This window comes from Perca flavescens, chromosome 14, assembly GCF_004354835.1.
Source record: "Perca flavescens isolate YP-PL-M2 chromosome 14, PFLA_1.0, whole genome shotgun sequence".
NCBI classification, from domain to species: Eukaryota; Metazoa; Chordata; class Actinopteri; order Perciformes; family Percidae; genus Perca; species Perca flavescens.
Genome location: NC_041344.1, coordinates 650,508 through 672,813, shown reverse-complemented (window position 1 = coordinate 672,813; position 22,306 = coordinate 650,508). Strand labels below are relative to the sequence as shown.

The window sequence follows — 22,306 nt, the reverse complement described above, 5'->3', positions numbered from 1 at the left end:
GTCAAAACCGCAAAGAAGGCGTTCAAAATAAGCACCCAAAACATTGAGAAACGTGACAAAAACCTTGGGGAAAAGCAGGGGGAAAAAACATCAGAAAAAGCAATTAAAATGTTGGAAGAAGTGACCCAAACAATGGGGGGGGGGAAACACTAAAATGTAAAATACTAAACTTTGAAAAAAGTGACCGAAACATTGAGATAGGGACAACAAAAAGTTTTTTTTTTTTTTTTTTCATGGTTGACGGGAAGACAACACAAGGGTTAAGTGAAAAAAGTAAAATATATTTGACTGTATTATTGCATGTCTCATGTAGTCTTCTCACATAAAACTTGTCTGCATAAAGCCCTAAAAAAGTCAACAAAAAAGTTCTTTAGCCATCCCAGACTTTAGCAAATTGAGCAAAAACAGTGATGACATTTTTAAAGAGTAGGCTACCCAATTTACAACAACCTGTTTCACAGGCCTGGATATGCAAAGTCACAGTCACAGCGGATTTGGCCCGCTGGCCTTGAGTTTAACACATGTGATTTAAAGCAACACTATGTAACTTTTGCTGCTCCGGTCCCTCTACAGGTTGGAAGCGGAATTGACCATTACTGTACATAACATTATGCATGTTTTGCCAGATCGGGTAGCCGATCTGTAGTTCGAATGAACTGGACAATGTAATGTAATGGACAATTTCACTTCCAACCTGTAGGGGGACCGAAGCGGGAAAAGTTACATACTGTTGCTTTAAACCATCAAATAATAATTTGGGGGGCCCCCCTGCAGCAACTCTGAGGACCCCATAAGGGTCCCAGACCCCCTGTAGAAGATCTCTTGTTTCAAAGATACCATAGCAATGCACAGAGCGCGCCATAAACTGTAAACAGGCGAGAGGCCGTAAACTGTTAAAAACCGCAGGAAAAACTCTGATTGAGACACAGATTCTGAATGCGCTGGATACATGTCCAAATAATGCTTCTAAAACCAGAATAACACCGGCAAATATTCGGAATATCCAAACGGAAAATGTTGTTCACATGACCCGTATCAAATTCGGAATAATAGCGCAATATGTGTGCGTGTAAACGTACTCCCTATGTCTCAAGTTGATAGATAGATAGTTATTGTGTAAGGTTGCTTATTTTGTGTCTTCTCTGTTCAGTTTCAACGCCACGGAGATTTCGTGCCAAAGTCCTGAGCCCCACCAAGCTGCACGTGTCGTGGAAAGAGCCGAAAGGACAGTTTGAAAGCTACAAAGTCATTTACACCACACGGCCAGGTAAGATCCAGAAGAGGTCTTAAAAAAAAACACTTGAGTCTATATTTCAGAAAAAAAAAAAAAGAAATCAATATTATTATTTTTTATATTATTTATTATAACACTTTTTAAAATGTTTTTTTTTTTTCAAGTTTGACCTTTCCCTGCTAAGTTTTATAGTTTTTTTTTTTTTTTTTTTTTTTTTTAGTTTGACATTTTTTTCAATTTGAATTTTTTTTCAATGTTTTTTTATTTATTTATTTTTTGCATTTTGAACATTCACAAACCTCAACGTTGCACCCTGACAAAACTGTTTAAGATTTAAGGCTTCAGCTTTGCCAGTTTACGGATTGTTCAGCGCTGCTTCGCTCTCTGCAGAAACCTCCTAGTTTGAACTTGATTTGTCCGGGTAACCTGACGAGGAATTTACCTGTACAGTCGTGCCTGCTGTTTCCCGCTTTCACACCTGGAAGCTCAGCAGTACGACCTCTGTGATGGATCGGTTGTCTAGTGCCTTGCTCAAGGGCTCCTCGGCAGAAATCATTAACCCTCCTGTTGTCCTCGGGTCAAATTTGACCCATTTTCAAAAGTCTATGTAAAAAGAAATGTGGGTTTCTATCAACCAAATTGCCCAAAAATAACATGGATGGTTCCATTCACTTCACACGCTGTGATTAGCCATCAACATACATTCCTTGGATCTTAACTAATACTCAAAATAATTCATAATTTCTGGGGTCTTTAACTAAAAAATATTTTGTATAATTTCATTTAAGTAAGAATTATTTATGACCATGCATTCCAGAAATTAGAATTAAGTTTGCGGAGAAGATGTAATGCAGAATTGGGTTATAATTTTAAACTTTATGCTTTACATTTTCTTTTTTTTTAGCAAAACTGACCATAACAAGTGCACCACAAGGGGTTAAAGAAGCAACTCTGTCGGTAAAGTTGCATAGGACATGTATGAGTGTATTAAAAAATCTATAAAAAAAAAAAGTGTGCAGTGCGTTTTAAAAAAAACATCTGCGGGGTCTTAGTCTTAAATGTAGTATTGTGTTCTAGGTCTTAATTTCTTAATTTTTTTTTAAAACCGGTCTTAATTTCCCTACGTCTATGTAACGCTACCTCTAATGCTCTTTAAAAAAAAAAAAAAAAAAAGCCAGTCAGAAGAAGAGTATGAGGGCGTGCCATGCTAGCAGCTAGCTTATAACGTGTGTTACAAAGTGACCATGTCTGTCTCTGAAGTAAAGGTTGGACTACAATAGAGCTGTTTGGAGCAGTTTGTGAACAGTGTTCTCTGTTGGAGATGCTAAGTCCCTTTGGGGGGGAATTTGGGCTTTTTCACTTTGTAAACCTATAATGTGCACAAAAAAAGATATATAACACAATAAAGGAAAGGGGAAAAGCCAAAAAGCATGATATGAGCACTTTAACAAAGAGAAAAAACGGCTGTGTGGTTAGTGCAGGTTGTCCAAATATGTAGAGGGATGTGCAAAAAGTTCAAAAAGCAAAGTTTAAAAAAGGATTTTTTTTTTTTTTTTTTTACCCAAATTTATAGATTTTAAGGCTGCAATTGCAATACTACAAAACAGTGATATTTTTGCTGAAGGTTATCCACCGTCAGAATCTCATACTGGTCGATGCCTAATTTGTTGTAAAATGCCAAACAGATTGCTGGTTAATACAGTTTCTGTGCGTTCACAAATCATCTTGACTACATGACGTTTGTATTTCACCGCTGGGACAAGAATTCCAGCTATGCACAAAGGAGCACAGTAGTTGAAGCTCTTCCCCCGAGGGCGAACAAATCAGCCTTTTTTTTTAATGTGGGCATGCTGGTTCATAATTCACTGTGCGGAGAAAGAGACGCGTAACCACACACGGCAGGTGATATAACTGTTCACATGCCCACTGTGGGAACCTGTGGTTGACCACAGCACACACTTTTTGGATTTATTAATGAAGGGTTCAACAATTTTTTATTTTTTATTTTTCTTCACAAGTTTGGGAAAAAACTTTGCCAGTTGCACGTTGGTGTAACGAGGCTCAGAGAATCAGTGTTCAGAATCAGCTTTATTGGCCAGGTTTGCGTAAACAAACAAGGAATTTGGCTCCGGTTAATCTTTGCTCTCAACACTCCCTTAACATATAAAAAAACAGAAGTAAGACAGTAAGAAATATAAAAAAATACTTTTAACTATACTGTATAACAATACAATAGAATTTACAATTTTACAAAAAATATACTATAACATTTAAAAGAGGGAAGGAATAGTGCAATAACAGTATAGTCTGAGATGTATGATTTCAATATAAATATAGTGCAAGGCAGTTCAGTGCAATGGTAATATATGAATAACAATATTGTAATTGTAAGATTTGTAAGATCTGCTTGGCTCTACAGTGTTGTAATTGGATTAGAAGTTTTTTTTTTTCTAAAGCCCAGTTCAGACCAACGTTTTGCAACGAGACGAAAGCGTTTTATAACGTTACTGGGAAAAGTTGGCTGTTCAAGTCTCCAGAGGCTGTTTTTTTAACGTAAGAGACATCTCCCGTTTCAACAGCCAATAGAGAAGTCAGCTTGTGAAGTCAGCTACAACCGATAGAAATAAAATGATGAATCGATTTTATTTTTATGTTACGAACAGCTGGTCGAAATTTCGAAATTAGTTTTAGACGGAGCCTCAATGACCGCCCGAAAGCACGGTAACGTTAAATGGTCAAGCGAGATAGAGTGACTGAAGAGCGAGAGAGAGCGCCCTTTCCTTTCAGCAGTTTGTTGTATTTAAGCAGAATACCAGAAGTAAACTTTAATGTCGGCCTATTTATCGCGATATTCAACAACGTGATCGCATATTTTCCTCACATCGGGCAGCCCTAGGTTGGGAGTAGATGATTGAAAGAATCAGTGATGATATGTGACTAAATATTAGAACCATCTCTCAGTATAAACCACTATAGTTAAACAGCACCACAGAGTACAGCCTCTGAAATGAGCATAGAGTAAAATCTCTCCAAAACAGTTTCAACAAATATTTACCACTATAACCTTCACGAAGGTGAAGAGTTATGAGGGGCTAGCCTGCATGCGTCTCACCCAGGTGTACGTAATAAACTGTAAACTGACACCACGACTCCTTGTAGGCTTTGCACCATCGCTGTCAATCTCCCAAACGGCACAGAAGGTTAAATGCAGAAGTTCACTGAGTTCATAGAAACTAGTTTATGATTGGCTGCTCCTCTCTTCATCTGTATTCTTCACGACATGGACATTATGTTTATTGCTTATACACTCTGAAATAGATATGTCATAGATAGATAGACATTGATAGACTGTAATCAGAGATATAACGTGAGGATATGTACAGGTCATAAAGTGCTCTGTGATTATAATCTTAGAGTATTACTCAGTTTGAAAACGGGCCAAGCTTTTTATTGCAGCAAAAAAAAAAAAAAAAACAGTGCACCGCAGATGTTTCTACTTTTTATGGATGTGATCTCTATCCTTAAGACTTCATTGTGTGTCGTATTGTAATTATAGTTCGAATAATTTGACCGCAAGTAGCAATGGAACCCGTTTCAGTCTTCCAACGTGGCATCTTAAAAATGAATTGGAAACTATTTTGACAGTAGGGCTGCACGATATGAGGAAAATATCCAATTGAGTTTATTTTGACTGATATTGCAATTGCGGTATGATTCACAGTATTGGAGGGAATGATCATTTTAGTATCCTTATTTTCATTTTCATAGAAAAATATATAATGGGGCGTCTGTTTAGCTCCCCTTGTCCTTGTCGCAGCTGGCGGGTTCAGACCTGCGGCCCATTTGCTGCATGTCATCCCCCTCTCTCTCTCCCAATATCGCGAAAGGCTGCGACGTATTGCGATATTCTTTTTTTGGGATTGTTTAAAAAAAAAAATAATCCGAAAACTGCACTTCATTCTTTTTTGTCGTGCTTTTACAGTGGGGGAAATAAGTATTTGACCCCTTGCTGATTTTGCAGGTTTGCCCACTTACAAAGAATGCAAAAATCTACAATTTTAATCATATGTACATTCTAACAGTGAAAGACAGAATCCCAAAGAAAATTCCAGAAAATCACATCATATGAATTTATTAAAATTGATAACCATCTGATGAGGAAAAACAAGTATTTGACCCCCTGGACAAACAGCAAGTATTCTGGCTCCTACAAGCCAGTTACTCTTTCTTTAAGACACAGCCCCAATCCGAACCAATTATCTACATCAAATACACCTGCCTCACCTCGTTACCTGTATAAAAGACACTTGTCAACTCCCAAACAACCCGCATCCAACATCACCACCATGGGCAAGACCAAAGAGCTTTCTACGGACATCAGGGACAAGATTGTTGATCTGCACAAGGCTGGGATGGGCTACAAGAGAATCGGAAAGCAACTTGGAGAGAAAAGATCAACTGTCGGTGCAGTTATCAGGAAATGGAAGAAGCACCACACCACCGCCAACCTCCCTCGGTCTGGGCCTCCACACAAGATCTTGCCTCGTGGGGTGTCCCTGATCATGCGAACGGTGAGGAATCATCCCAAAACCACAAGGGGGGAACTGATGAATCAACTGAAGGCAGCTGGGACCACAGTTACAAAAAAAACGGTTGGTAACACACACACGCCGTCATGGATTGAAATCCTGCAGCGCACGCAAGGTCCCCCTGCTCAAGAAGAAACATGTACAGGCCCGCATGAAGTTCGCCATTCACCACCTGGACAACTCAGAAGAGGCCTGGAAGAAGGTGATGTGGTCAGATGAGACCAAAATAGAACTTTTTGGCCTCAACTCAACTTGTCGTGTTTGGAGGGCAAAGAACACCGAGTACAACCCAAAGAACACCATCCCCACCGTCAAGCATGGTGGTGGCAACATCATGCTTTGGGGTGCTTTTCAGCCAAGGGGACGGGACAACTCCATCGTATTGAGGGGAGGATGGACGGGGCCATGTATCGTGGAATTCTGGACCGACATCTCCTTCCCTCAGTGAGAGAGCTGAAGATGGGTCGAGGATGGGTGTTTCAGCACGACAACGACCCTAAGCACACCGCCAAAGCAACAAAAGAGTGGCTGAAGAAGAAGCACATCAAGGTTCTGGAGTGGCCTAGCCAGTCTCCAGACCTGAATCCAATTGAAAATCTTTGGAGGGAGCTTAAAATTCGAGTTGCCAGGCGACACCCTCGGAACCTGAATGATTTGGAGGCTGTCTGCAGGGAGGAGTGGGCCAACATCCCTGCCGAAATGTGCACAAACCTTGTCACCAACTATAAAAACCATTTGACATCTGTGCTGGCCAATAATGGCTTTTCTACAAAATATTAACATGCTGTTTGTCCAGGGGGTCAAATACTTGTTTTTCCTCATCAGATGGTTATCAATTTTAATAAATTCATATGATGTGATTTTCTGGAATTTTCTTTGGGATTCTGTCTTTCACTGTTAGAATGTACATATGATTAAAATTGTAGATTTTTGCATTCTTTGTAAGTGGGCAAACCTGCAAAATCAGCAAGGGGTCAAATACTTATTTCCCCCACTGTATATTCAATTAAATGTACAATATGTTCAGTAGAAGAATGTTAGGAATGATTTCTTTTCAATTGTTTTAAATTCCATAAGCAATTTTTGTATTTAAGCAGAATACTGAAAGCAGCAGAAATGCAAAACTGAGTTCACTTTAGTATCCGTTTATTTATCGCTTAGTTAGATCGTTATCGTGATATCCAACAATGTTATCGCATATTTTCCTCATATCGTGCAGCCCTAACTTAAAGTTCCACTTTGTAACGTGTTTAGTTGTTCATTACCAAAATCTGTGTTGTCCGTTCACAAACTTGTCCATTTTCATGAATATTTACCACCACCATCAATTACAAGTATCCAGGCACGGATTTAGAAAGCAGAGGCCCTGGGCACAAAATCTTGAAGGCCCCCCCTCTCAGAACTCGTGGCCCAAACTCACACAGCATCTACACTTTTAGAAACAGTGAAAGTAAGCTGTCCAACTCCATTTCTTGTGATGTTAATTGTGACTCTATAAAACAAAGGACAAAATGGAAACTATCACAGAACAATGAAAATGAAAATACAGCCTAATAACATAACTAAGAATAACTACAGTCATGTCTGTACAGTCTAGCTTCCCACAATAGCACAACATCAATGCTAATCTCAACAGAAAACATCCAGTCTACTCGTCTCTTCCACAGAGCCAACCCAACACTAGTAAATCACACCAAAAACAAAGGCAAGAAAAAAAACGTAGTGGTGACCACAATTTGATCTAAAGAGCTGACTTTGGAAAAACAACTGATTGTTGAGCACCTCTTTTACTCTCTCTCACTGTCTCTCCCCTTCACGGAGAAACGGATGATCAACGATCTGCTAGCCTAATGGTAACAGAGCTGTGTTTGTCACATTGTAATCAAATATATGAATGAAAATAGGTTGAGTATAACTTATATATACGTATAGGCCTATACAGCTCACTCTCAGCGTGAAATGTAGTTCTCAAATTTAAGTTGCACAACTTAATGTATGGCAACTATTATATTCTATGTCATAATTTCCTGACATGTAATGACACCTGACAATAACGCCATTGCTGATGTTCAGCTCTACATCTCCACCAAATCCATCACCACGGCAACTCACTCCACTTTGACCATTGGCCTCAGTGAAATTAAATCATGGATGCAAACCAACTTTCTCAAACTTAACTGTGACAAATTGACACGATCATCATCGGTCCCAAATTCCTCTTCAAAACATCGCACAACTTTTGCTTCACCATCTATAACTGCACTCTGACTCCCTCCTCACACATCTACACCATCAGGATGCTTCACCATCTATAGCTGCACTCTGTCTCCCTCCTCACACATCTACACCATCAGGATACTTCACCATCTATAACTCTGTCTCCCTCCTCACACATCTACACCATCAGGATGCTTCACCATCTATAACTCTGTCTACACCATCAGGATCCTCACCACATCTACATCACCATCAGGATGCTTCACCATCTATAACTCTGTCTCCCTCCTCACACATCTACACCATCAGGATGCTTCACCATCTATAACTCTGTCTCCCTCCTCACACATCTACACCATCAGGATGCTTCACCATCTATAACTCTGTCTCCCTCCTCACACATCTACACCATCAGGATGCTTCACCATCTATAATTCTGTCTCCCTCCTCACACATCTACACCATCAGGATGCTTCACCATCTATAGCTGCACTCTGTCTCCCTCCTCACACATCTACACCATCAGGATGCTTCACCATCTATAACTCTGTCTCCCTCCTCACACATCTACACCATCAGGATGCTTCACCATCTATAACTCTGACTCCCTCCTCACACATCTACACCATCAGGATGCTTCACCATCTATAGCTGCACTCTGTCTCCCTCCTCACACATCTACACCATCAGGATGCTTCACCATCTATAACTCTGTCTCCCTCCTCACACATCTACACCATCAGGATGCTTCACCATCTATAACTCTGACTCCCTCCTCACACATCTACACCATCAGGATGCTTCACCATCTATAACTCTGACTCCCTCCTCACACATCTACACCATCAGAATGCTTCACCATCTATAACTCTGACTCCCTCCACACACATCTACACCATCAGGATGCTTCACCATCTATAGCTGCACTCTGACTCCCTCCTCACACATCTACACCATCAGAATGCTTCACCATCTATAACTCTGACTCCCTCCTCACACATCTACACCATCAGGATGCTTCACCATCTATAACTCTGACTCCCTCCTCACACATCTACACCATCAGGATGCTTCACCATCTATAACTCTGACTCCCTCCTCACACATCCATCAGGAGTTATTTTTGACAGCAACCTCTTCAAAAAGCATGTCATCAAAATCTCCACAACTGCCTTCTTCCACCTTAAAATCTGTATCAGTATTATCTTATGGTTTATATGTTTGTATATTTACACACTTTAAATTTTAGAAAAAGAAGTATAGCCTACTTTATTTATTTATCATTTTTGTATTACATTATCTGCAGAAATTATTATATTTGGTGACAAAACCCGTATTAAATATGTAGACCTACAGTTAGGTGATTTTGGCGTTGCAGAGATGCCTGCTCGCTGTCCGATTGTCTGATATGAATGACCACGTTCTGTCTTACACAGCAAACTAATTCTTCACTGGTAAGACCAACATACAAACAAAAACATGCAAATAAAAAAAACATAACATCTTGTGAATAGGCCTAAGTGATTTAATCAGCGGAAGGTTCTAAAAATATTAAAAACAACAAAGCTATACTTCACCGATTCTCTGCAGTGAACTGACGGAGAAAGACAAAAGATACAGGCTACTTTTAAAATATTAGGTGAAGAATGACGTGAAAGTACCCTCAACTAGAGAATGACTCCCACATATGATGTATTGATAAGCCAGACCGCGTATCTGGTCATAAAAATGTCTATTAATACAACAACGTTACATGATTAAAAAAGCAACCTATCATATGGGGAGAGAGCAGAGGTGATGGGCTCTAGCTACATCAGGAAACAATATTTAGGTGGTTCGGTGGACGCAGATTTGGAAGGCTTCGGCGCCGATCGGTCTATCTATAATAATCAGGGTGTTTAATAAGTGGAAAAAAGTAGTAGATAGACCTACATTTTGAAGCTGTCAAACTGGTAACGTAGCTACATACCGCCGGGTCTCTGCCACCTGCGGAGTCGGAGACCGTGGGGGGGGGCATTTAAACAGGTGTCTGTCACTCCAGCCGGGCTGTGGTTCTCTGTCATGTCCCGCTGCTGATGCTCAGGGTGCTGATGTTGTTCTAATTGTTCATCTGAAATAGCCAGGCTGGATGTTGTGCTAAACTCCTCATCGCTAGCATCACCGCAGGCGCCGCCAGGCTCTTTATTAGCGTCGAGCCGACTTATGAAAAAAGTGGAGATGGTTGGAATATTACTCCTAATTAAATCCTCTCTGCTACCTTCTCCCTTTTAGCTTTCCGTTTTGTGGCTTCACCGTTTTTTATCCATGTTGTTTGTTTTTGTTAATGTCCTCTCCTCTCTTTCACTCTATCCTCCACCGCCTGGCTTGCCGCTCAACCGTTTCCGCGGTAACCTGACTCGTAGTCATCAGACAGCCGACAGCAAAAAACTGATCATAATATTTTTTTGTGTGCAACTAAATTATTGTTAACACACATACACACACACTAATTTATTAATTGTATTTTAATTTAATTTTAAATAAAAAAAAAAAAAAAAAAGGCCACACAGTTAGTGGGGTCTTGGAGGCATTTTATGTTTGCATTCGCATGAACTGGGGTAGACGCTCCATATCCATGCGCCATCTTGAAATACGTTAGCCGGTAAGGGACATACAGGACATACTGCTCCGCCTTTCGCATTTTTGCAGTCACATGATAAACTCACAGGTGCTGCTAATGTTGCTAATGGGTATCGTAGCTTCCTGGCCCCCCCAAGTTTGAAGGAGGACACATGGAGGACCACACGTATTCAAAATCCAAATTTCAGGAACACGAGTCTTCTTCTTTGTTTGTTTTGTCTGAAAATGGAGTTTTATGTTCTGTGTGGACCCCAGGAAGAGTAGCTGATGTTTTGCATCAGCTAATGGGGATCCTAATAAAATCAAATCAAATTCTTCGTCGCCCAGAAAAAGTAAAAGGAGATTGAAAAGAGCAAGAGACCGGCTTTTTGAAGTGTGAAGGCTACCGTAGCTGTAATACGTACTTTGAACTGCGTGGTGCGAGAGAGTTGATTGCGATATCTGATCTCAACGCTAGATGGGAGAAATTCCTACACATTGGACCTTTTAATTCAGAGTGATTTGACACATCGATTGCCTTTTAACAAATATTTCACCCCTTCCCCTGTGATTTGGATGTTGCATTAGTCCATATTGTGATTTCGATAAAAATCACAAGGTAGCAGCTGAAGAAGTCTGTGGATGCTGGCAGTATTGTTAGTGTTGGTGCAGGTTTGTTCTATAAATATAGAAAAGTAACACCAAGGGTGGTAGTGAGGTGTTGATAACTGGAAGTAGACTTGCACACTCTACCTCCATGTGCATTTCTCTATTTTATTTAGATGACGTTTCAGCCCTCAGGCCTTCTTCACAATAAAGAGTGCAGCTTGTTCTACCAACAACTGTTGAACATAGAAACCTTCAGTGGGCTGTGACAGACAGACATTCATTCATGTAACTGTTGTTTTATTTATATAAAATCCCTGGATTTCACGATACCAATAATATCACAATACTAGGGCTGTTAGTCGACTAACACTTATAGGATTTTGTCGACTAATTGATTAGTTGATTTAATTGACAGAGCTGTGCGCTTTGAGAGGTGGTTAAGACTGGGAGAAGGGAGATCTATTCAGAGGGCCTTTTAATTTATTAATAAAAAATCACACGAAAGACAACAATATATTGCCGTATCAATCTTTCGTCCTACCCGTAATGTTGAGTATTTCCTGACTAAGACGAATAATGGCGTTTCTGTAAACGTACAGCTTTTTTGGAGCATCTTTTTAGAGTGCTGGTGCCTATTTTTATTTTTTTCTACTTAAGACTTTTAATTGACGGGGAACTAAATATTCAGACTGATCTCATAAAGTGGCGTATGTATGACACGCCAATTTGTATGCCATTTTGACGTGTTATCAAGACACATAATTGCTTTTTAGCGTGTTTATCAACGCAATTCGACCACCCTTGACGTACATTACGAGTGAATTTTCGCCGTAGCGAGTAGTATAAAGGGACGTAGGTCCGCGTAAGGAGGAAACCTAGGACTTTCACCCAGGAGAGCCGGGATCGTGTCCCACGTGTGCCGATTTTCAGCTTTTTTATTTATTTTTTTAAGCCTTCCCTAATGTTTCTGTCCTAAACCCAACAGTTTGTTTTCCTAAGCGTGTTATTTTCTGTGTTTTTGTCATTATTTTCCGTGTTTTGGGTGTTTTTTTGTGTTAATAAAGCCTTTCCCTGTGTTCTTTTCCTAAACCCAACCTATTTATTTATTTTTTACACGCGTGACGTTGTTCTCGCAATAGTACGTAACGTTCTCTCGATAACACGCAACTTGGTGGGTATGTTTACATCTACATACACGTGGATAGCTGAAAATGCGTACAGATAACATGTATGTTTATGCAAAGTCATGATGCCATGTTGAAATATTTCACCAGAGATACAGACCTGCCTCACTTTGTTTTGTTGCCTGAAGTTTTGAAGGTGAAGTCGACCTCTGCCTCGAGTGCCGCTGTCAGCCAGCGGCGAAGTCAACGTGTAGCTTTTGGTACGGCCGGGCCGTCTTGTTTGATCACAGTAATGGAGGAAATGGCAGATAAGGCGCCGTAAGCACAGGCTGCCATCCCCCTGACACCGCGGGCAGAGTGGAATGGATGGAGGGAATGACACAGCAAGATAAAAAGAGGGAGATACCAGAGGGGCAGAGTGAAGGATGGAGCCGGAGAGACACAAACGTAAAAGTAAATGGAAAGACGGATGTTGGGTACCGATAAATCGAAGGTAAAGCAGGGTAAATCTGATCGTCTGCGGCTTCTGTAGAAGAGCAAAAACATGTTGGCCTTTTTCGGCTTTCTAAGAAGGTTTGCCTCAGTGTTCACTTTTCTTTTGTTTGAAGGTGAGGGAATTCCCTTTAACCATTGGGAAGCCTGATGAATAAGCTCTGAATAAGCTCTTTTTGATTCAACAGTAACGAGGGCTGTAGGCTCCCATGTGCCAGAAAGCTTTAATGCCTTTTTTTTTTTTTTTTTTTTTCATATTCGTACAGATATTTAAATTGCCTTGACATTTTCACCAAAGCACCATGGCGTCAGTTCTGAGACAAGCCCACACAAAGCTCGCTTAGCAACATGTTGCCTTTGGGTAGTGCTTAGTTTTAAAGAAAGAAAGGGAGGGAGGGAGGAAGGGAGGCTGGGTGGGAGCGGACTGATTTTTAATAAGTATCTGGAAGTGCAGGGATGTCTGTGTGCCTTCTGGGCCGAGTGAGTGAGGTGAATGACGGGGACGATCATCTTCTCGCTGTAGGCCGCTGGTATCGCCATGAGTGGAGTAAGGTTGATAAGTGGTGACGGAGCGGTAGTTTTTGTAGAGCTCTGCTGGATGCTTTTTTTTTTTTTGGCGTGTGGCATTGTTAGGCCTTTTATTTCTGACCGGGCAAATTAGACGAGCGAGAGAAAAAAGGGGCCGCAGGTCAGAGCCGAACCCAAGGCCGCTGCGTTCGAGGACTGAGCCTCTGTGTATGGGCGCGCGCTCTACCAGGTGACCTACCCAGGTGCCTTTTTCACAGCAGACATTTTTGACGTGTCATAGTAGGAAAAGCACAGCCGAAATTGATAACCTTAAAGGCTGCATTCCATCAAGTGTCCCAGTAAGATATTTCAGTGAATCAGCATGCACAATAGACCTTTTTCAAGGCAGACATGTTGATGTGTCATAGTAGGAAAAGCACAGGTGTGTTCAAACCATTAATGATGGCTGCATTCCACTTAGGAGAGACCCTGGTATTAAACCATTACTGATGGCTACATTCCACTTAGGAGAGACCCTGGTATTAAACCATTACTGATGGCTGCATTCCACTTAGGAGAGACCCTGGTATTAAAGCGCCCATATTCTGCTCATTTTCAGGTTCATAACTGTATTTTAAGGTTGTACCAGAATAGGTTTACATGGTTTAATTTTCAAAAAACACCATATTTTTGTTGTACTGCACAGCTCTCTCTCACTGCTGCAGATCCTCTTTTCACCTGGTTTCTGTTTTAGCTACAGAGTGAGACCTCTTTTCATCTTCTTCTTCTGTACTATCTTTGATTGCACTCGCACATGCTCAGTAGCTCAGATGTAGATCATGTCAGCTAGCTAACTCTAGAGACAGTAAAAGAAAGGCTGTTTCTCCAACTTTGGTAAGTTCCAAGGCAGGATTAGCTGGGAGACTTCTAAATGAGGGTTGTAAGTAGTTCTTTTGTAGATTATGGTGAACTTGTGTGTGTTGTAGCAGTGCTTTGCTATTGAGAAAGACGTAGCATGCTAGCGTTGGCGTGCTTTCCTTCTTTCCTCTCTCTCTCTCTCTCTCTCCTGGGAAATAAAGCTGACTTCAAGTGCAGTCGGAAACGTCAAGATCTACAAACAATCTGACGGAAAATTGGTCTCAATACCCCGTAAGCAATGTCCTGCTTAACACATTTAAGACCCCTAAAAACATGTGTACCATGTTAAAGTGGACGCTATATTTAGAATATTTCCAGCGCTTTACCTTTGCTGTCAGACAGCCCTATACGACGGGGAACTCAAGCCGTTAGCTCTGCTCTCTTCAACGCCACCAGACTTTAACCTCGCAGAACACAGGAGTTGCTGCTCTACCGCTGCCATTGGTTGGTTAGTTTGTGGTGTTGTGTGACTTTGGTGAAGCTGAAATCTTAAAAAACACCACTCCCCATCACTTAAACCCGCGGGCCAAACCCTGCTACTCGAAAATTTTGATCCGGCCTGCGTATCCTTTTACAATCGCAATAAATTCTGGCCCGCCTAGTTGTGCAACAAAGCAAAAAAGACAACAATTTTTCAAGCTGCAATTACGCAACATTTGGCAGATTTGCTGACTTTAAGACTTCCCAAACAACCAGAGAGTTTATATATTCAGGCTGTGAAACAGGTTGTTGTAAGTCAGCTGTGTGGTAGCCTACTTTTAAAAATGTAATCTTTGTTTTGCTTGATTTGCTAAGTTCTATAATGTGCAAATCTTTTTAGGGCTTTATGTCGACCAAACTGTAAGTGAGAAGACTGTAGGAGACATGCAATAATACATAAAGAATATTTGACTATTTTACTTAAAATTACAAAAATGCATCTCAAACTATACATGGCCCTTGACGCGATTCTCATTTTCCAGTTTTAAAAAGTTGAACAGCATGTTTTTTGTGCTGTCAGTTTCTTTTGTAGGAGCAGAAGATAGTGGCAAAGTAGGTTTTGGAACCAATTGTGTTTTTTTTTTTTACATCAAGGTATTTGGCTTTTAATAATTTAAAGATTTAAGAAGATTTATTGATTCCAACTGGAACATTTGTTCTGCAGCAGCAGCGAATGTGAAAACTGAGCAGGAGGCACACAAAAAGCACACCCTATTAAACTAATTTGCACGTGTAACTCTGATGATCTTGGACTTCTCAATCAATATCTGTGGAGACGATAGACTTTATTAAAGCCAGGGAATAGAAACCTACGCTTCTGAGTCAGTCTGTAAACTGCTGACTTCTGCCAAACCTCCTCCTCCTATGACAGCGAAGCACATTTGGCAGGATTAGATGCTGAAAACATATATTTTATTAGATTTTTATCAATAATCCTTTATTACAGTTTTGTTCATACTCTTGGTTTTTACCTTTTTACAATTTATTTGTTTTCCCTCTGGTCCCTTCGCCTCGGGCGTTAATTAAGTTAATCTTTCCTCTCCTGAGTTTGTGAAGCCAGAGGGCTTCTGAATGTGTCTTTTCTTGGCAGTTCAAGCGAACATGTCACTTTCATGTAAACCTGAAGATGTTTTCTCATACTTGGAAACAGTTTGAAGCTTATTTGAGATCGCAGAGAGGTGTGCAGTCGGTGTGTACAGTGTATAATTGCGTGTCACGTGTGTAATCACAGTCTGCTATGGTGGTTTGAGAGTGGTGGTTCTTCATCACAAGCGGCAGCCATTTGCTCTGCTGAAGTCGCCTTGAACGAGGCATACACATGCTTTGATTAACTTACTGTAAATACCAAGGATGTAGTGAAGGAACCACATCTATTAGCCTCTCAAAAATATTCAATTTTATTTATAGTGTTAAAGTAAAACAGAAGTTAATCTCAGGACACTTTACAGATAGTGTAGGTCCGGACCACAATATTAAATTGACAAAGACCCAACAATTCTCCCCCCACACACACACACACCCAAGACCAAGCATTTGGTGCGATAATGGCAAGGAAAACTTCCTTTAAACAGGCAGAAACCTCAGACAGACCCTCACAAAGACCACTATTATCATTAAAAGTGTGCTTTGTAGTCGTGTTTATAGTGTGGCAGGTGGCTGTGGCACCGCAATGAGAAGGGTTGGTGGTTTGATCCTCCACCCATTAAGCCCAGTTCAGACCAAACATTTCTCGACAAGACAAGTTGAAACGTGCAACTACTTGCAACGTGCCGGTCTACAGCGTTCTGAAACCTGCCAGTTCACACTGAGACGAGACGAGACCGTTATCATCTGCGTAGCAGAGACTCTTTGTACTTCCGTTCTAACCAACTTCCATTCCTCTCTCGTTTTCTCCTTGTCGGTCAGGCTTCTTCACCCCAAGCACTCAAACTTGATTTAATTGATAATTAAATAAATATCTTTAGAAATGATTCCCTTGTGTGGTCAGGATTTAAATCGGCCAACCGTGTCTTCTCTCTAACCATCAGACTCTCTTACCCTGGAACAGGTGGAGAGCAGAAGGAGATTCAGGTGTCGAAGCAGGAAGCAAAGCTGCTCATCCAAGACTTTGACCCCTCCAAAGAATACAACTTTAAGATCATTGCTGTCAGTGGAGGACAGCAGAGCAAACCTCTCCAGGCCAAACATGAAGGTAAGAGACGTTTGCTCGTTAAATCTTACAACCCACCGTATTACGACTTGATGATGGTGTTAGATTGATGCTTCCAGAAATGCTCAGGCTGTCTTCAGATTGGGCAGTTTATAGAAGAAGCACCATACACGTTAAGGTTGTGTAAGTAGGGTTTGGTATGGTTTTGGTTATTTCCAATACCGGTGTTAAAACAAGACTTTTAAAATGGTAAAACCGGAAACATTAAGGAACGGTTTATTTATTGCTAAGGTCATGTGGCCAAATTTAAAATGTAAGAACAATACAGTACAGGCCAAAAGTTTGGACACACTTTATCATTCAATGTGATTCCTTTTTTATTTTCATTTATTTACATTCTAGATTCTCACTGAAGGCATCAAAACTATGAATGAACACACATGGAATTATGTACTTAACAAAAAAGTGTGAAGTAACTGAAAACATGTCTTATATTTTAGATTCTTCAAAGTAGCCACCCTTTGCTTTTTTATTAATAAGGGAAATAATTCCACTAATGAACCCTGACAAAGCACACCTGTGAAGGTAAAACCATTTCAGGTGACTACCTCATGAAGCTCATTGAGGAGCCCAGGTTTGTGTCCCGTTCTTGTGCCGCATGTCAGCTAAACGTACGTCCCAGGAACTGACGCAAAGAGTCCCGACTAAACCCGTCTAAATATGACTCTAAAGTAGACTTTTTTTTTTTTGCGTTTAGTAACAAATGCCAAAGGCACCTGACCAAGCATCGCTCTTTGACGCGACGGGACTGAGAATGTGTTGGAAATACTGTCACACGTTAGACCGTTAAGCTGTCAGCATTTTAACCATGTTTAATCCAGCTCCTAGCTAACGGTATGCTAACGTTACCTGCTGTCAGGTGTAACGTAAGCTAGCGCCATGTGCAGCGATGCTTCCGTTCCCCCTAACGACCGTTTAGGAGCATCAGAGAGCAGCGCGGGCATTTAAGTGGCACTGAAGTAGACGTTTCTTTTCGGTCCGGTAGATACCGGTCGTTTGGTTTCGGTACCCAACCCTAAGTATAAGTAAGTGCAATGACCGTAAGACATTCTGATTTATAAAAGGTGGCAGTCACATTAAATCCCCAATGACAGAATACTGCTGATGGTCTGATCTCTATGTGACATCAGGCTGCATTTCTGGCTCCAATCAGTGATGTCACAGCGGGTGTTTTCCATCAGCTGTGATTGGCACAATACCTGCTGTGACATCACTGATTGGGGTGTGGTTGAAAGCCCAATTATTATACCTGGAGGTTTGAACCTGTAGAGCAGCACAGCAATTCTATGTCATTTAGTGTTTGGAGTTTTGGAGGGCTGGATCCTACAACCTTTTTAAACAGGCATTTTTGAAATGTATCATATCAGTTAATCCAACATCTTACAATATCATGCTGCTCTTCAAAACTAAAGAAACTGCATCATATCAAAGTATCTCTATTGCTGTTTTGTTGTTGTTGCACCACTGAATGAGAAACACTTAGCAGCAAATTTAAATCTAAATGTGGGTGATGCTGTGTGACATTTAAACAACTTAAAATCATTACTGTTTATTTTTTGTGGCAGCATTCATTTGCAGAAACTCTCAAACGGCAGTCAAGCTAACTGAATAGCCGAGCTTAAAGTTTGGGTTCAACTGAGTGACTGATTTTGGGGCATTTTAGGCCTTTATTTTTATAGGACAGCTGAGGACACGAAAGGGGAAAGAGAGAGAGAGGGGGAAATGACACGCAGCCAAGGGCCGCAGGTCGGAGTCGAACCTGTGGCCTCTGCGTCGACGAATAAACCTCTATATATGGGCGCGCGCGCTCTACCAGGTGAGCTAACCCAAGCGCCCAAGTGTTGACGGTTTGACCAAAATGAGGATGCTTCCACACCTGAACAGTTTGGTCCGTTTTTTAACCAAACTCTGGGGCATTTTGTCGGATAGTCCGGTTGATTTCGGTAGGTAGGAAAGCTCATTCGAAACCCTGGTGCAGACCAAAGTCTGGTCCGCCTGAAAACATGGCTAATTTACTACTTTTTTTTTTATTTTTAATTCTCAATTTAAACTATTTAACCTTGCACACATTTTATGGACCTTTTTCACAGCAGACATTTTGACTTGTCATAGTAGGAAAAGCACAGCTGAAATATAAAGTATAACCTTAAAGGTCAACCTAGGGGTTAATAACATATGTGTACCTTGTCGACACTTCTCTGGGCTATGTGGTGTGGTAGTGTTGAATTTCCCCGACTCATTTCCTGGTTCTCCTTCTCCGTAAACAATATGAAATCAACAAGATAGTTAACTTTTCCTGCTCCAGATTTCCCACCGTGGTCAGAAAGAACGGGGGAGACACTTTGTTTCTTTCACTATATGACTCTAGAGTCACTACTCGCTGCGGAGCTAATCGCCGGCACTCTCTCACTTCTCACTCGCTCAACCAGCTACACACACACACGGCGACTCGACACACACACCAGCGCACAAGTATAACCATCAGGCCACTTGTATGCTACGGAGAAAGCTCTGCGTGGAGCCTCCAGCAGCAAAAAAACCTAAACTATTTAAAATTGCCGTCTGTCGCTAGCAATGCAGTGATCAGTGACGATTCTTTCCGACCAATCAGGAGCCTGCAGGGTTTCACGAAACCTTCTCGGCTCGCCTCAGCTCGCTTGGAACCTCGACTGAGCAGGTACTAAAAAAAGTACCTGTTAGCAGGTACCAGGAACTTTTTTTTCGTAATGGAAAACCAAAAAAGTAGAGTAGAGGCGAGGCGAGTAGGTACCATGTAATGGAAAAGCGCCAAGTGTTGTTTTCTCACTCATATTTTCAGATGTATTATTACGTCTCATGGTATCTATTTTGGTCCATTCTATTCTTAGGTTTTTTTTGATTTTCACTTTTTCTATTGGTCTGTTGTGTTTTCTTGTGTATTGCGTTCTATCGGTCGATTCATTGATCGACATGCATCCCGTCCAGGTTTCTGTGTCGCTCCTCCTTTTTCTTTTTTCCTTTTTAATCAGCGTTCATTAATGTAGTCTCTCGCACCAATGTGTTTTATTTCTTCCAGCTCAATCAGGCGTCGAGATGGTCGAGTCTCAGAGGGGACGAGACAGCGGCGTCGCCGAGGAAAACAACGAGATCTCAGAAGGTAAGAACCGCCTGCAAAGGAAACCAGGTGAAGAGAAACACCGAAACGGGGGGAAATGATTGACGCGTCTGTCTGCTGGGAGAGTCTCCCTGTCGTCTGGTGTCAAGAGATTCTCTTTGAAAATGCCATGTCAGGAAGACAACCTGTCATTCCAGAAGCAAGAAAAGTGTCCTGCAACCAAGATGGAGTTTTTAACCGCAAATTGGAAAAGACTGAGCTGCACCGCGCTCTCTCTTCTCAGGCTCAGTTTTCCAGCATGCAGGCAGCTTTTTCTTTTTGTGTGAAGAAAAAGTTTCAAAAGGATTGCTCCAACACTGACACATCTATTTTTTTTATACCCTGACCTTTTTCAGGCTGAGAGTTTTGAGTGAAGAAAAAATAAGAAAATGTTAGACAAAATCAGGTAAGTGGAAGCTGAAGAGGCCTCAGACTTTTTCTCTTCCGATCGTCTGATTTCACTCCCGGGTGTGGAACGAGTTTAATTCGCCCTGTAAATCAAAGACATTCTAGTTCTGTCTGTCCTTTTGGAAACAAAGCACTTTCGTGATGTTCTATGATTACTGTCCTCACTCATTTTGAAGGAGGACAGCCGCACATGTAATGTTTCCTGCATTCACACGGCGATTACCATGCAGCCTCATTCCCCAGTAAATTGGAGGGAAAGGAAATGAAACGAAAACGGAGAACTCGTGCAAGAGCCTGCAACAATCGGGAAATGAATCAAGAGAAGAGTGTGGCAGACGAGCCTATTTTGATGTCGAAGGTTATTGTAAGCGCCCCGTGCTGAAGTGCACAATCAGACACTACGAGGAAAAAAAAAATAAGGGAAACAAACGGGTAAAGCTGAAGCTCTGAACTGTGTCTCTTTCATACAAAAGCTCTGGACTCTACTTTTATCTTACAATCATGATTTAAATTTATATCTCAACAAAATATCTCAAAGCATCACAAAAAGAATTTCAATGCTTGTTTCTTGTACCATAAAAATTTTTTTTTTTGTCATGTTGTGTGTGTGTTGTTAGTTTTGTAATAGTGTGCTGATGTGCAGTGCTGCTCATGAGTATTGGAACCCCTGCTACGGTTGACTAAAAAGAGGAATAAAAAAATCGTCTTTTGGAAATTGATCTTTATGCCTTAATTGGAAAAATGAGGAAAAATCCAACCTTTAAGGACACCAAATTTCTTTGTGAATGAATAATGTATCGTAAATAAATAAATGATCTTCCTTAAAATACAGGGGTAGTAAGTCAGTACACCCCTATGTTAAATTTGCATTGAGAGGTGATCTTAATGGAAAGTACCCCATGCCAATCTCTCGGTATGGTGAAGGGTATGTGATGATGTGGGGAGGGGCATTTTAATTCCAAAGGCCAAGGGAACTTTATCAGGATACATAGTATCCTGGATCCATGAAATAACTGGCCTTTCAAAATAAAAATCTGCCTACCTCTATGGGAATTTAACATATACATGTATTTTAAGGAAGAACATTTATTTATCTATTTACGATACATTATTCATTCACAGAGAAAATTTGTGTCCTTAAAGATCGGATTTTTCCTAATTTTTTTATTAAGGCATTAAGATCAATTTCAAAAATATGATTTCTTTTTTATTTTTTTTTATTCCTCTTTTTAGTCAACTTTAGCATGGGTGTGTAAACGTATGAGCACTACTGTATTCAAAGGTCTGTCACATGCTTTGTTCCCTTATGAATGAACAGTACATAGCCGTGGTTGAAATATTGGAAACCTTTCTGTATAGCAGCCATGCTTTCATTTGTGTTTGCGTCAAATCCGAAGAATAATTCAAAAAACCTTTTCGTTGGAGCGTCCCACAGCTGAACACAGGATGTTTTTACCTCCTCGTGTTTTTTTTTTGTTTGTTGCTGTTACCAGAAACCTGATGTTGTGCCGTGTTCCTTTGCAGCGTGTTTTTTTTTTGTTTGTTTTTTGAAACCTGATGTGTGTGTGTGTGTGTGTGTGTGTGTGTGTGTGTGTGTGTGTGTGTGTGTGTGTGTGTGTGTGTGTGTGTGTTTTTGAAGCCTTGAAACGGAGGAATGGTGTTAATGACGGTGCAGATGGGACTTCTGGCAGACGTCTCAAACCCAAATTACAACTTCTGCTCTGAAAATCGTCACAGCGGGATACAAACTTGGCAGTTTAAATCTTTTTTTTTTTTTTTTTTTTTTTT

At 40.8% G+C, this 22,306-nt stretch overlaps 1 protein-coding gene across 7 annotated transcripts in view; it reads left to right on the top strand.

Moving 5' to 3' along the window:
- The window catches only part of LOC114568716 (collagen alpha-1(XIV) chain-like), a 317,958-nt gene that overhangs the window by 15,476 nt on the left and 280,176 nt on the right, over positions 1-22,306 (top strand). For 5 of the 7 annotated variants that reach the window (XM_028598361.1, XM_028598360.1, XM_028598363.1 and 2 more), the window contains exons 4-6: positions 1,151-1,267; positions 16,816-16,959; positions 20,033-20,113. The exons of 1 other annotated variant lie outside the window; for it this stretch is intronic. In XM_028598361.1, the coding sequence (XP_028454162.1) occupies positions 1,151-1,267; positions 16,816-16,959; positions 20,033-20,113 (342 nt within the window). The remainder of the gene's footprint in view (positions 1-1,150; positions 1,268-16,815; positions 16,960-20,032; positions 20,114-22,306) is intronic. One more of the 7 variants, XM_028598362.1, reaches the window with a different exon arrangement.